The sequence below is a fragment of the Gymnodraco acuticeps genome, unplaced genomic scaffold (genome assembly GCF_902827175.1).
Source record: "Gymnodraco acuticeps unplaced genomic scaffold, fGymAcu1.1, whole genome shotgun sequence".
NCBI classification, from domain to species: Eukaryota; Metazoa; Chordata; class Actinopteri; order Perciformes; family Bathydraconidae; genus Gymnodraco; species Gymnodraco acuticeps.
Genome location: NW_022992100.1, coordinates 301751 through 316067, shown reverse-complemented (window position 1 = coordinate 316067; position 14317 = coordinate 301751). Strand labels below are relative to the sequence as shown.

Sequence of the window (14317 nt, the reverse complement as noted above, 5' to 3'; positions counted from 1 at the left end):
GCCATTAATGAACCAAAATACCAGCCTTTCAAACGTGAGGATTTCCTGTTTAAAACCATTGTTAAATGTTAAATGGTGGAAGCCAAATCTTACAGACACTTTTGAGTCTGGGATCTTTTTCTTTTCACTATTATGTTGGTATTTAAATAAAGAAAATTGCATTTGCCTGTATTGATATGCAAAATACCGACATCAAGGGTTACGTTTAAGATTTTTCGGATCGGTCTTAAATCTGTACGTCTGTAGTGACCACGATATCCATTTGTTTTGTGTCCTTTGTTTGTGATTCACTCGTGGGGCTGACCGAGGAATAGACGCTTGTAGTTTGAGAGAAAAAATATAGAAATGTCCAGATGTGATTGAAAAGTAAGATAGTTTATTCCAAAAAAGGCAAATATAAATAAACGTTTTTAAACAAACTATTTGTCATATAAACTGATACTTCAATGTTAAAGGCACAATAACCAAGCTGTGACGCTCCCAACCAGCAAGGTCTAAAAACTGTTTGCTTCAGTCAGCACCTCTCCTTTTATGCTGCAGCACCTCGACCTGCCGGAGTAACGCACTCAAATTAAATAATAAATAATATACACCACAGAATCTCAGGCTCTAAAAAGATAAAATAATATAAACTAAGGAAATGGCTAGTCCATGTTTAGATTGAAATTGTTTGCTGTGATTGTTCCCTCACAAACCTCTAAAGTTCAGCTGGGTCTGGTAATCATCCAGGATCAACGTCTGCCGTTTCCCAGGCAGTAAACATTCATCTATCCATCACAAGGTTGGAGGTTCGATTCCCACCTTTGTCCTGTCGATGGGTGTGTATTCGCATAAAGAACAGATTCTAAAGTTATAGGATCAAAGCAGACATTTCATCCTTTGCGATATTATTCCTCGTCCACAGCGCTGCAAGGAAATGGTGTCTGAGGACATTTCAAAGATGGAACAGGTGACTTACAGGCCACTCTGGACATGAGGAGCAACAACATTCTGCATGTGGGTATTGTTTCGTCAGGACCTCTCCATTAATAATTGACTGTTCTCATAAGTGCTGCAGCGATTAATCAACTGACAGAAAAATAGGCACCAACTATTTTGACAAATAATACAAATGTAGGTCATTTTTGCAAAGATCGTGGAGATTCCCCGCTTTTCTTTGTTTTTTTCTGAATCAGAAATACTTCAATAATCCCAGGGGGGGGGTAACTGTTTTTTGTCACAATTGTCCCATTAAAGTGAATGAATAAAATACAAGATAAGTGAAATTAAATATAATGTACTATATAATATAAAAGACACAATAAATATATAAACATACAAATTAAAATAAAAAGCTAATTGCCAGCATTTGAGGAGTTAAACAGTCTGATAGATACAGACAGAAAATACCTTTTTCCTGTTTCCAGCCTTTCAAACGTGAGGATTTGCGATGTTCTCGTTTAACATCATTGTTAAATGCTTGAAGTTTATTCTTACAGACACTTTTGAGTCTGGGATCTGTAAAGATAATTGCCTTTATTGACTGTATAACATCTTGTCATCACGGGTAAGGATATCTATTCTTTGATATCTTTGGGTTTTAGAAAAGACACACAAGACTTTGAGACACTGAGGTGGACAGTTTGCACTTTTTTCTGACATTTGTATAGACCTCAAGGTTTCAAGGCTTTTATTGTACTGTGTGAATACAGTGTAGTTATGACAGTGAACATCTTACTGTAGGTCACAGGCTCCTCCAACGGTGCAACACAATAAAACAGATAAAATAAGTAAATAAAATACAATCGAATATAGGATTAATGTATGAAATAATCGTCAGATGAATCGATAATGAAATAATCATTACTTGCAGCCATACAGTAGATGTCCACCATCTCACCGAACCTGCATGTACTTAACCTTCATGTAAGCTCCGAATAGTGTCACTTATAACAGCTGTTATATTATTAGGATGTCCTTCACACCTGTCTTCTTCAGAACCTTTTTCTGACATGGCCTCTTACACAATACACACACTTTCTTCTCTCTGCTGCAGTGCATGTCTTTGCCAGAAGAGCGCAGCAGTAAGCTGAGCAACTCTTCCTCCTCTTGCTCATCTTCACTCCATCAGACACTGCAGCAGCAGCAGCAGCAGCAAGGAGTGATGGTACAAAATGTTCCCGTGCAGAAAACCACTATAATGTTTACAGTCTTTTCTCATCACAAGTAATATAAGGTGTATTGTTATTCTTATTTTATGACACGGGTGATAAGACCTGACAGTAAAAGATCCATAAAACCAATCATCTATGTTTTATCTATCTGGATTCTCAGAAAATCAATTGTATTTTTTCCTAAAATGTTGATTTTCTTTCACCTTTCCATCGTGTGGCGACAGCATCATCTTTACTGTACCTCTAATTTTAGCCTCCTCTCACTCCTCCTTTGTCTCCCCTCTCTCTCCAACCCTCCCCTCTCTGATCCTTCTGAATGGATGCTGAGAATAGACGGGAGCAGGAATGCCTATATATGGAGTCTCGCACCGCGTCATCGCTGATGGAGTCACAGGTACCTCGATGGAGTGAATGTGGGCTACTGTGATTTGTAAAGAGGGGTGGCAGAAAGGAGGGGGGGGGGTCATATTGCCTACTATTATGTGTGTGTGCGCATCATCATAAGTGGGAGGCTGCCTGCGTGCAAACGTTTGCACGCAAAAACCTCGATGCCCAGAGTGTGCGTCAGTCTGAGTCAGATAGTGTCTCATTCTATCTCGTCATGTGTGTGCGTCAGTGCTGTTGCTGAGCGAAACTCGCTCCAGGGGAAGAAATGGAGGAGGGAGGAAAAGAGGCAGGGATGATGATGATGATGATGAGGCCGAGGGAGAAACAAGGGGCTTGACTATGACGACACAAATGCATCATTCGCATTAAGAGCACTTTTAATATAAATGCATTTGTATGACAATCAAATACACTTATAAGCAACACAATAGAACACTGATCCACAATGTCCATTCTGCAGTAAGTAAGATGTTCACAATATATTCCATCTTATGCAATAAAAATCTCTCTCTCTATATACAGAACAGTAGCTGTTTCATACAAATGTACAAATGTGTACAACCTTTCTGAAAAGAACATGTGCCTATATCCACAGACATAATGCATATGCAATAACACCTTTTTCAAATATCACACATACAGTATAGTCATTTTACACATGTATATTAACTTAGCCTTGAATAGCTAGAACGTAGGAATCAATCCTTTACTTGACCGTAGACAACTCTACGTGAGCATGTCGACACCATGGGAATAGTACCATTCTCAACCCGTGTCGCTTGGTAACTGAATAGAAATAGCACCCCATCCCTATTTTCATTTTTTAAAACAAAACTTTTTGTATTCTAACCCCTCTCAAAAAAGAAGAATCGCTCATTCACATAGTCAATTGTGCCTCACTCCAGTGGAGCAACGATGTAAATGTCCATGTTGAATGGACTTGATAAAGAGTTCAGAGTTCAGCAGGTCAGGGCCGTGTCAGGCACAGGAGCCGCTATAAGCTGCCAGCATTGCAAATATTGATGCTGCAACAATATCCAGCCGACTGCCCTCAGGCCAGCGGACCTGAAGAGCCCACATTCAGAGTCTAATGTACAGTACGACGAAGCAGTGGATTTGTAGCATGATCAGAGCTCCGGGAAACTTCCAGACAATTTCTTGCTCTGTGTTATATCTCGTAAAGCACTGGACACCTTCAACATCCTCGAGATCTTCACATGCCAGGATCTCCACACATGTTTTTCTTTTTTGTTTGCACATCACAATGATACACAAGATTTTAGATGGAGAGATAAATAGGAAACGTTAAAGGTTTGAAGCCGCAAACTCAAAGCTCAAAGTATGTCTGGTTTAAAGTTGAATAACTGTTAATGAGTTAGTTTCGATGTTGCCTTTAAGGCTGAGAGGAAGAGTGTTATCGAATCAAAGATGTACTGGCGCTGAAGAGCCCTTATTTTGATGTACAAATAGTGGTCATCCTATGGATGTTGGAAAATTGTAAACATTTGACTTCCAATACATTTGAGATTTGAGTTTGCATCGCTGCATGTCAGGCAAAAGTGCTATAATTCATCTCTCTATTGAAATAGCAAGAAATGTTCTTTTTTTTGTTCACAACAGATTTTTCACTACGAGTGAATACAAATGCGCATCTGGAAGTTAAACAGCGCTTACAAGTTCAGAGAGGTTTCTCTTTCTGATCATATCTCAAGCTCGTGTCACAGAGAAGCTGAAGACGCCACATGGACTCAAAACCCAGTCAGTTATGAGTCCATGTGGTCGAACCATCACGTAAATGTTGCACACGTTTGAAAAAGTACACAGATTAATGACTGAACCAAAATATAAAGCCAATCTTTGTTCTTAAGAGACATGTAGGAGTTAAAGTCCTTAAGTTGTATATACATTATGTATATTTATACACTTAATAATTTTTTACTTTGCAGTAAAAGGGGCTCCACAAAATATGACAATATGCCATACTTAATGAAGTAAGTCACAGACTTATTTTAGAACGGAGGAACACTTCCACTCCCATCTGGAAGACAAGAAGAGGGAAAAGAGAGAAAGAGGACGTTAGTGGTGATAATCCAGGAAGGGTTTCTCATTTAAAGATAAATACAAAATACATCTCAAGCAGACAGATTCTCACCTTTGTGGAAGCACTGTGGCGATGGGTGACATTGGAGTTGATACAACTCAGGTTGTTGCCCTAAGCCAGGGGCGATCGAGGCACCTGCCCCAAACATGGGTTCCAGGACAGCCAGTTCCTCCAGGAGGGACTGATTGCAAGACGCAGCGGGCCCAGGCGAGGCGACGGGCGTGGAGAAGGCTGGTCTGGGGGAGGCCGTGAGGATAAGGGGAGGTGACGCTGGGATGGAGGAGCAGGAAGACACAGGAGATGACACCACCTCGATCTCCATTGCTTCCTCCGCCAGCCCCTCACCCTCCGCCATCGCCATCGCCCGGGCCTCAGCAGCCGCGCCGCACCCGGCCGTGGAGTTACATTGCGCCGATTGGACGCTACAGAAGTGGCTCGCTCCCTCAAACTGGGAGGGTTGGCGCCAGCACACTGGGGTCTGAGGAGAGAGTGGGCTGCAGGGGTTCAGCATAGGGGAGGGGGACGAGGTGAGGCTGGGGGACTGGGGGGGGAACGAAGGTGTCTTGGAGGAGGGTTTCTAAGATGCTCTCTTCAAACAGAGATTCGTCATCGTCGAGGAACATGGGAATGTCCAGGCCTCTCCACGCTTTGATGGGATAAAACTCCCTAAGCATGTGACCCGAAACAACATCATCAGCAGTTTCTACGGCGGGTGACAGGAAGGGGGAGGGAGGCGCGGAAGAGGGTGACATGGAGGGAGGAGACAGTTTGGACAGGAGGGGATCCAGGTAGAAGCCCTCTGCCAGGGAGCTGATGTGCTGAGCTAACAGGGAGATCTCTGCCCTCTCCTTCTCCCTCTCTCTCTCCAGGGAGAAGAAGGAGAGGTAAGGGTATTTACCAGGAGACGCCTCAGGGGTGAGGAGGCCCTCTGGGGGACACTGGAGGGGCCCAAATGGAACATCTACATACAGCGGACCCCGAACCTCGGGCAGGGTCATCACTGTGCAGTCGCCGTCGTCCCCGGGGCTGTCGGGCGTGGGGGGGAGTTTTTCGTACAGAGAGCCGCTGCCGTGCTCGATGGGGAACAGGAAGTCAGTGGATGTGGTGGAAAGGGTGAGGGGGAGCTTGGTGGACAAGGAGGTGGGGGGAGAGGGGCTTGTGGCCGTAGTAGGGGGGTCTGAGGAAGAAGCTGCCGGGGCCATGGAGGTGGTGGAGGTGGCGGTTGTCGTAGAAGGAGGAGGAGTGGTAGTTCCAGCCGGTTCAAAGCTGAAGAGGGGCTCACCGAAGGGGAAGTTGGACCCAACGACGTGGGGGGTATAGGGCGGTGTGCACACAAACTCTTTGGTCTGCTGCTGAGCTTGTGAGGTGGAGACAGGGGGGAGTGGCAGGGGGAGAGCTGGCAGAGCGGGGTCCAGCTGGAAGGAGGGCGGCAGCAGGATGTTCTGGGTCAAAAAGTCCAAGTCTGCTACCGTTTCAACAGTGACTGGGGTGGGGGAGGAAGCAGCTGAGGGGCTTTCGGGGGGATGCTGCTTGAAGAAGCTTTCTTCCTCCAGAGAGGAGATACTGGAGCGGGGGTCTCCCTCCACCTGCATGGCCTCTGCCGCAGAGCTACCGCGCTCATCAGAGGAGCCCACGCTGCAGCCGGCTGTGCTGAAGTCAAAGGACTGGGCGGAGAGGCCGCTGCTGCCCGGGGTGAAGACCTGGTCCGGGCTGGACAGGGTCTCTGGGGACTGGAGGCTCAGACCCTCCTGCTGAGAGGTGCCGCTGCTCAGAACCAGAGTCAACTGAGTCGCCTCGGAGGTGAGCTGCTGACGCACGGACCACGCCTCAGACTCACTGAGAGGGGAGAAAACAGAGGAGGAACAGGGGGTTAGGATGGAGTTGTTGGCTGGTTGAAGCAATACCACAGTGTAGAAATATTCTGTTAGGCCTGCTTTCAAAATGTCACTTAGGTCAAAGTTGATGTATGTTTATGCAGGATCTTTAAAGTAACTACAGCTGTCACATAAATGTACTGGAGTTATATACAAAAAGTCTCTGAAATTTGGAGTAGAAATATATAAAGTAGAATTAGGGAATACTCTAGATAGAACAAGTACCTCAAAATTGCACTCAAGGACAATACCTACTTCCACCACTGGGGGTTTAAAAAGTAAATACCTGATGATGTAGTTGTTGCTGCTGATGGGGATTTCCCCGGGCTGCAGCTGAAGCACCATGTAGATCCAAACCCACGACTGGTCCTGGGCTTGCACGCGCACCACCATCTCAGCTCTGCCCTCTCCTCCCTCTCTCACTGTGGAGCAACAAACACAGCACGTTGGCATCGGCTCGTAATCCTATTAATCATCAGAGTGTGTTTTTACTGCGTGGATGTGCCGGTGGGCACGATGTGTGTGTGTGTGTGTGTGTGTGTGTGTGTGTGTGTGTGTGTGTGTGTGTGTGTGTGGTGTGTGTGTGTGTGTGTGTGTGTGTGTGTGTGTGTGTGTGTGTGTGTGTGTGTGTGTGTGTGTGTGTGTGTGTGTGGTGTGTGTGTGGTGTGTGTGTGTGTGTGTGTGTGTGTAATTGGTGTGGGCAATGCATGGTTGTAACTATGCGTGAAGAAGAGTACACTTACATAGGCTGCGGTGCTGAGCGGAGGCATGTGACAGATCCTGTGGGTGGAGGAGGCTGTACCAGGAGCAGGAGCGCAAATCTGTCACATCAAAGCCGAGAAAGGCGCTCACACTGTGGGAGAGAGTGGGAGGTGACTTGTTAGCAGGATAATTGTTTACCCAACTCATAAACAGATTACAGTCAATATTGAAGCAACAGGTGGAGCTTCTGTGTGTTTCGGGGGGGGGGGGGGGCTCACCTTTGCTGGGCAGTCTGCAGCCTCATGTCCCGGGAGTGCTCGGAGTGGAAGCAGGGCAGGAACAAGTTGGTGTCCACCGGGGGAGGGGTGGAGGTGGACTCCGGGTCTGCCCCGGGGCCAGAGCGGCTCGGGTGGGGCTCCAGAGGGGAGCAGAAGCACACCCACACCGTGTTGGCGGTCCAGTAGGTTCCGGCTGCAGGGGCTCCGGAGGGGGGGGAGAGACAGCGAGCCCGGATCAGAACCAGCTTGTTCCCGGCGCTCTGCCTCCGCACGGACTTGGAGGTGTTGAAACGGCAGCGGAAGAGACGGTCTATGGGGGAGAAAATGCTTTATTTAACAAAATCATATCCAAACACGCATTTGATTATTCAATAAATATCACTTGTATGTTTGTCTTACCGGTCTCAAGTGAGGTGGAGACTGACAGGTTGCTCCTCATGATGAAGTGGTCTGAGGCGTCGATGATATCATAAACACTGTCTCCCTGTGCCACAAGATCCACCTGAAAAACACGTTAACATGTTATTTATGAAGCCCAAAGAAGAGCCAGAATATTCCCTTATACTGAACAACGCATCATTTCAAAAGACTCACCATGGAGTGTCCGAGGTGCTCGGAGACGCTGTCTGACAGGTACAGGAGCTTCCCTTCCCCGGTCACCAGCATCAGAAACCCCGGCAGGGCCTGCGTCAGCTCCGACAGCTCGTGGAAAGACAGAAACCTCGCGCACTCCTCGAGACTCGCAGCAGTCCCCGCTTTAGGTAGAAAGGCACGGAACAAAAATGTGTTAACACACCGAGTAAATATGATATCTGATCTCTGCAATGAAGCTTAACAGTAGCTGCAGTGTGTTTCAGCACTATGGACAGCGGCGCGGCCGTATTTATCGCGCTGATGAATTTCAGCACCACGGACAACGACAAGCTTCTATTAAACGCTTTTATGAGATTATATCGATTAATAAATGACCCAAATATCTAGAGGTTGTCCTAAAGAGAGATATATCCCAATTTGCCCGCGGTGCCATTAAAACACTTGTTGATCAACCACTGAGAGTCTGTCTATGCAGCACATGAGATTCATCAACAGGTCTTTTTATTCTTACCTTGAGTGAAGAAGACGGATTTCCTGGTGTACATGGAGGCTAGTGACATGATGTGCAGGTATGAGAGCCGTGCTTTATCTGCTTCAGATATGGGCAACAAGTCCTTCAGGTTCCGGATCTCGGCGTTGATCTGGTCCCGTCGAGCCTTAGAAGCTCCTTTGGTTGAGCGGTACATTGTGGCTGTGGTTGCGGTGATCTGTCCAAATTCCTCCAGGTGTGAGTTAGGATAGTTGCGAGCGGAGTGTGGTCGGTGTGCCTCGGCTGCCCTGTCCCCGTGATGTGTTAAGAGACAGGTTGTAGAAGTGGGGGGAAAGATTTGTTATTGGACTTTCATCTCAGCTATGTTTCTGTTTCCAGAGAAAGGTTTTAAAACCTTCTCCTGTCCTCTCTCCGTCTGCTTTAGCTCCGCCACAGCGCCCGGCTCGGATGCTGGCCGGCTGCTATCTCTATCCCTCCTCTCGGAGTGCAGGCTGTGGTAGCCGTCTCTCGGAAGTCCGGAACCTGTAAATCTGGTTGAGGGACTCTGCTCGCCGGTGACTTATATAGTCTGGGTCTCCGCTGGAGTAGGGGGCTCCCAACGCACCAACACCGACGTAAAACGGAGGGAGAGGGGTGAGGAAAGGGGGGCCAAGGGGGATGGATATGTCTCGTATCAGTGTAAGCAATGGAGAAGCTCTCCCCCTCCCTCCCGTGTGCCCTCTCCTCTCGGTGACTCTCCTCCTACGTCAGCTCTTCCCTCTACTCGGTGATGACGTAGGTCTGAAATCGGGAGCTCCGGCGACGCAAAAAGCCCGATTTGGACAAAACCGAGAAAGGGGCGGAGCGAGAGTAAAACGTAAACGGAGTCACCGGACTCCGGTGTATTTGAGGAGCAGGAGGGGAGTGGGGTGCAGGGGAGGAAGAGAGGAGGAAGGGGAGACTGCGTTGAATACCAAAGAGGAATCTGTGTTGATATGTCTGGCACCGGATCGAGGTACCGTTCATAACTGTTTTCCCCGGACCAGTCGGTAAACAAGACAGGTGCTTGTTCGGTGCAATTCATTCATTTCAGTTTAACCGCATTACATGTCAACATTATAAACATGTTAGATTGATGACAGTGAACGCCACACAGGACATGGCTGCTGATGGTGTTTACATCGCAGCATCTCTATCGCCTTTTATGAATGGAGATGATTCCTGAGCTGCTGAAAACAATAATGGATGCACCCACCTACACAAAATATGCCTCAATGTTTTGCTGCTGCGCATGTTCCAATACCTTCACTGCAATCTCATATTTTGATTTCAAAGCAATATTTAGCATTTGGTAAACGTTGTTTTCTCAATATTGGCTTGCATGTTTTCATTCTATGTTTAATATGATCTTCGGCTGAAGTTAGTGACGTAATTCAGGTTATCAAATACTTGGAAGACACATCTCCTTTGCCTTGTGATGGACGATACCTTTTTCACACTCTAAAGGACAATTAACAGGCGTTTCTGAGTGCATTTGGAGATTGTGAGTTAGATAACATATTAGTATAAAAACATGGGCTCGCAGTCATCAGAGCAGTATACCATCTGCACATACTGAATGAAACGGCACAAACAGATCGCCATGTGACTTTGAAACACCAGCAACGTCATATTATTCCTATTATAGATTATAACTGTTTAACAATGACGTTTTAGTGACAAAGCGCTTTCTTCTCTGTTTAAACTTAAAGGACGATGTTCAAAAAACTCAATGAAATGTGAAGTATTTTTAATGAATGGCATTCATGAATAAATAGATCCGCACGCAGATATCAGCCGCTAGTTCGCAACCTGCAAACCCGTCACCAGCCTCACGTGAGGTAATCCGTGCTGTTTCTAAAAATAGATGTTACCGGTGACCGACGCACGGGACTGCGAGGCGCGCCCCCGTATCCCATCGTCCTATTTATAGATGAGGAGATTTCACTTGCAGCCCCCCAAAATAGATCTGTAGTACGTTCTTCAGGCGACGAACAGACACACACACACTCACTCACACACACACACACACACACACACACACACACACACACACACACACACTCACACACTCTGTTTTTATCTTTGATTTAAGATTAGGGTTAGTCTTTTGGGAATTCGATCAATGTAATGTATCCTCCAGTGATCAAGTGTTTGTGTTGAACCCGATCTGTTGTATACTAAAACTAAATGAAGGTGAATGTAGAGGACAAAGCCCATTTCTTTTTTAAAGAGTATTGATTATGTTGACCCACTGTTTACCTTCTCTAACAGTTTTCAATATGCAGACAGTAGCTCACGGATGAATCATCCTGCTACTTGCCTCAGCTTTTACTTGTTTCATTCCTTTGATTTTTTTTTTCTCATATTTTTTATCGGATGACCCAGCCGTCTCTCCTTCCTCTTCTAGAGTTTATTTTTCCATTGCTGGTTCCCCAAGGGTATCAGATTATGACCAAAAGATCAGAGAAGAATGTAGAAGTGTCCTGTAGACTTGCAGCGATAGAAGACACTTATTTTTTTACTCACAAAAAAGGTCCTCTAGTCGTCACTTTCAATGTGTACAGAAAATTCATTTAAGCTCTTGTAGTCGAAGCCTAAGCCTTGGTGATCAGTGCTGCACATCACATGTTGGAGCAGCGCCTCAGAGCGGATAGAAATACATCACCAGGCTGTTGCTGAATTGGGGACGAAAATGTTTTGGCTTGTTTTGGATGCAGCGTCACACTCATTATTTAAGTAAGACAGTTCAATACATAATCAATCAATCATTCAAAGTGTATTTATATAGCCCAATACCACAAACATTTTACATTTGTCTCATTGGACTTTACAGTTTGTACAGAATATGAACATGTATACCACACCCTCTGTCTTTGGACCGTCACATCGGACAAGTAAAAACTTCCAAAGAAACCCGGGGGGAAATTGAAGAAACCTCGGAGAGCAACAGAGGAGGATCCCTCTCTCCCAGGAAGGACAGACGTGCAATAGATGTCATGTGTGTAAATTAAAAAGGCAATATATTTGTTGAAAATGCTCGAGTCTATAAATAAGAAGATGAATCCAGGTGGATGTCAACAACCCTGTGGGTGCCATCAAAGAAAAGGTGAGTGTCAGAGACAGGCACTGCTGCGACTCAGGATGCATGACTCGGGATCCACGACTCGGGATCCACGACCCAGCACCACAGCAACAGGCACAGCCATCATTGAACAGAGGTTGTGCAAAACCTTTGTTATTCATTTTTTAAACAAAGGTTTTTTTCGTTTTTAAACCAACCATGAAAGGACTAATGTTGAGTCATGCTTCTCTTTCTACAGTTATATCGTTGGCCCAGTTTCATGAGTCGTGTCAAAGATTATCCAGAGGGATCCATGCAGCGATGTCAATGTGCCACAGGTCAGTGCTCTAAAGTGAAATGGTCCTTTGCTTGACTAGAAAAGTGCAGTAAAAGTGTGATGTATTATAAATACATTAAAACTCAAATTGGTCTGCCTTATTATGTTTTTATTGGTCTTCCCTTTCCTGTAGGTTGTTATAAAGGGTTGTGTGCATACATGGTCATGCATGTCACATTAGAGGCACACAATACAATTACGACATCTGAAAATAAGAATAGTAGGGCCCCTTTAACACCGCGGAAAATGGCAATAGACACTCATTTGTTAAGGAAACACAGCCACATCCTCTGCAGTTGTGAAAGTCTCAGTCTTTATTGTTATGGCCTGATTTCATGTTTTATTGATTTGTTTGTGCAGGTTATGACGATGGATTAAGTTTGATTCGTGATACTATAAAAAGTTGTTTATTATATCTACCCACACAACTTCCTATTCATTAAAGCTTTAAACTCCCAACTTATTGACTTGTTCCTCAGGAACTATCCCTTATTGCAATATGGCAATATCACCAGTAGTTTGGAGGAAAAACTAAAGTTTCTTTCCCCAAAATCTTGCAGTTTGAGTTTCTCTCGCTGCCACAAAGTTACAAATTGTTGTCCACACGCTGTGCTGTGTGCAGCATGGTCCTGTGCATCTTGGTGTCATTATCAACATAGCAACTCAATTGTTCTTGTTTCATGTAGAAAAAAATTACATTGAGCGGACACCTCATTGTGTTTGCTGCATCATTAACTAGCCTGCAAGCAAGACTGTGACCTTGTCTCATTTTGCCCATCATTAGAGTAATTAATGACCATCTTTAACAATAAAAGAGATTTCTTCTAATGAGCAAACGTTCTCATGTTTTGATCTTGTAGGCCGTCACCATCAACCACAAATTAATTTGACAGTGAATTATTTAGATTCTCTTCACACTTAAATGACAATGCCACTGTTTGTTCATGATTTAAAAAATTGTTATGATTAATAAACCACATATTCATAATTTGTTTACATTAAAGCATGTACACATGTCACAGTAGAGCCACGAAAAACAATTACGAAACCTGAAAATAAACATAACAGCAGAAGAGGCTGGAAAAAGGTGTTGCAGTACAGGATGAGAAAAACAAATACATTTTTGAACATTAAAGGTGGGGTAGGTAAGTTTGAGAAAACCGGCTCGAGATACACTTTTTGTTATATTCCATGGAATGCTCTTAACATCCCGATAGCAATGAATATCTTAAGTGCTTTGACAAAAAATCCGTTAAAAAACGTCATCTGTGGAAGCCGTAATACTGTAAAAAGCACGACCAATCATTTTAGCCGGCCCCAGCTAAAATAACTGGATGGCCTACCTGCCTGTCAGCCTTCCATCTGTGCACAAATTTATCTCGTGCCCTCATTGGTCATGTGCGCGTTCGTGTGTGTTGGAGGAGGGGCTCTGTAAGGAAGTGGCAGATTTGTTCCGGCTGTGTATTTTCAAATTCTGGCGCACTCGAGCTGGTTTCTCCAAAATTACCTACCCCACCTTTAAAGTATCTAAACATGTCACAGTAGAGGCACAACATACACATAACCGGAAAATGTGTATAAAATGTCCTCTTTAACTGCGGACACTAATCTCCTACACATTGAAATATTCCCCAGGTTCTACAAATAGATCAAACTAATATATAAATGCCATAACTTATGAAGCCCATGGATGCACAGTGTTTCATTGTATAACCCTGCAACATAAATCCTCTTCACTCAGACCTAATAAGTCATATGAGCATTATCTTGCAGATCCATGTTTTTATGGAACAGGAGATTCCCTGTTTGAATACAGCACAGCTCTGAGTGTCCTGAATCTCCTATTCTCCGTATTTATGACTAAGCACACAACACTTTCTTCAAGATGTTGTTTTTTCAGAGATTGCCTGTTTATTAATTTATTTTTTGAAACAGCGCTGGCAGACTTTCTCTGGAACAGATAGCCCTCATCTGAATGCAGGAGCTTCGGGAACAAAAACACTCAAAGTTGTTTGTTTTTGTCCATCGTAGGTACTTAAACTGTCCCGGTGTCCCACACACTCTCTCGTCTCATGCGCTGCCATTGTTGCGGTTGTCATGATAATCCCTGCCATTGTGAGACGGGGTAGTGTTGGTATCATAGGTGGGAGGCAGATGAACATGGCTGTGGAGAGGCGGAGGGATGAAGAGCGAGGGTCTGAGGGATGAGTGCCTCGTCTCCCTGACAGCAAATGGACTCAAATGAATCCAATTAGACGGCCGTCTTTGTGCCAGAAACTCCTGGTTGTCTCAATATTCATGTGGAGGCTCATTCAGTCT

The 14317-nt window shown here is 44.9% G+C and overlaps 1 protein-coding gene across 1 annotated transcript; it reads right to left on the bottom strand.

The window, feature by feature from the left end:
* Positions 1-2892: 2892 nt before the first annotated feature.
* npas4a (neuronal PAS domain protein 4a) lies at positions 2893-8775 on the bottom strand. The gene is given in 9 exon segments (XM_034202904.1): positions 2893-4578; positions 4693-5186; positions 5188-6477; positions 6802-6937; positions 7259-7368; positions 7496-7805; positions 7895-7997; positions 8090-8250; positions 8601-8775. Coding segments are annotated over 9 exon segments (2808 nt in total). The 3' UTR covers positions 2893-4549.
* Between the last annotated feature and the right edge of the window lie 5542 nt (positions 8776-14317).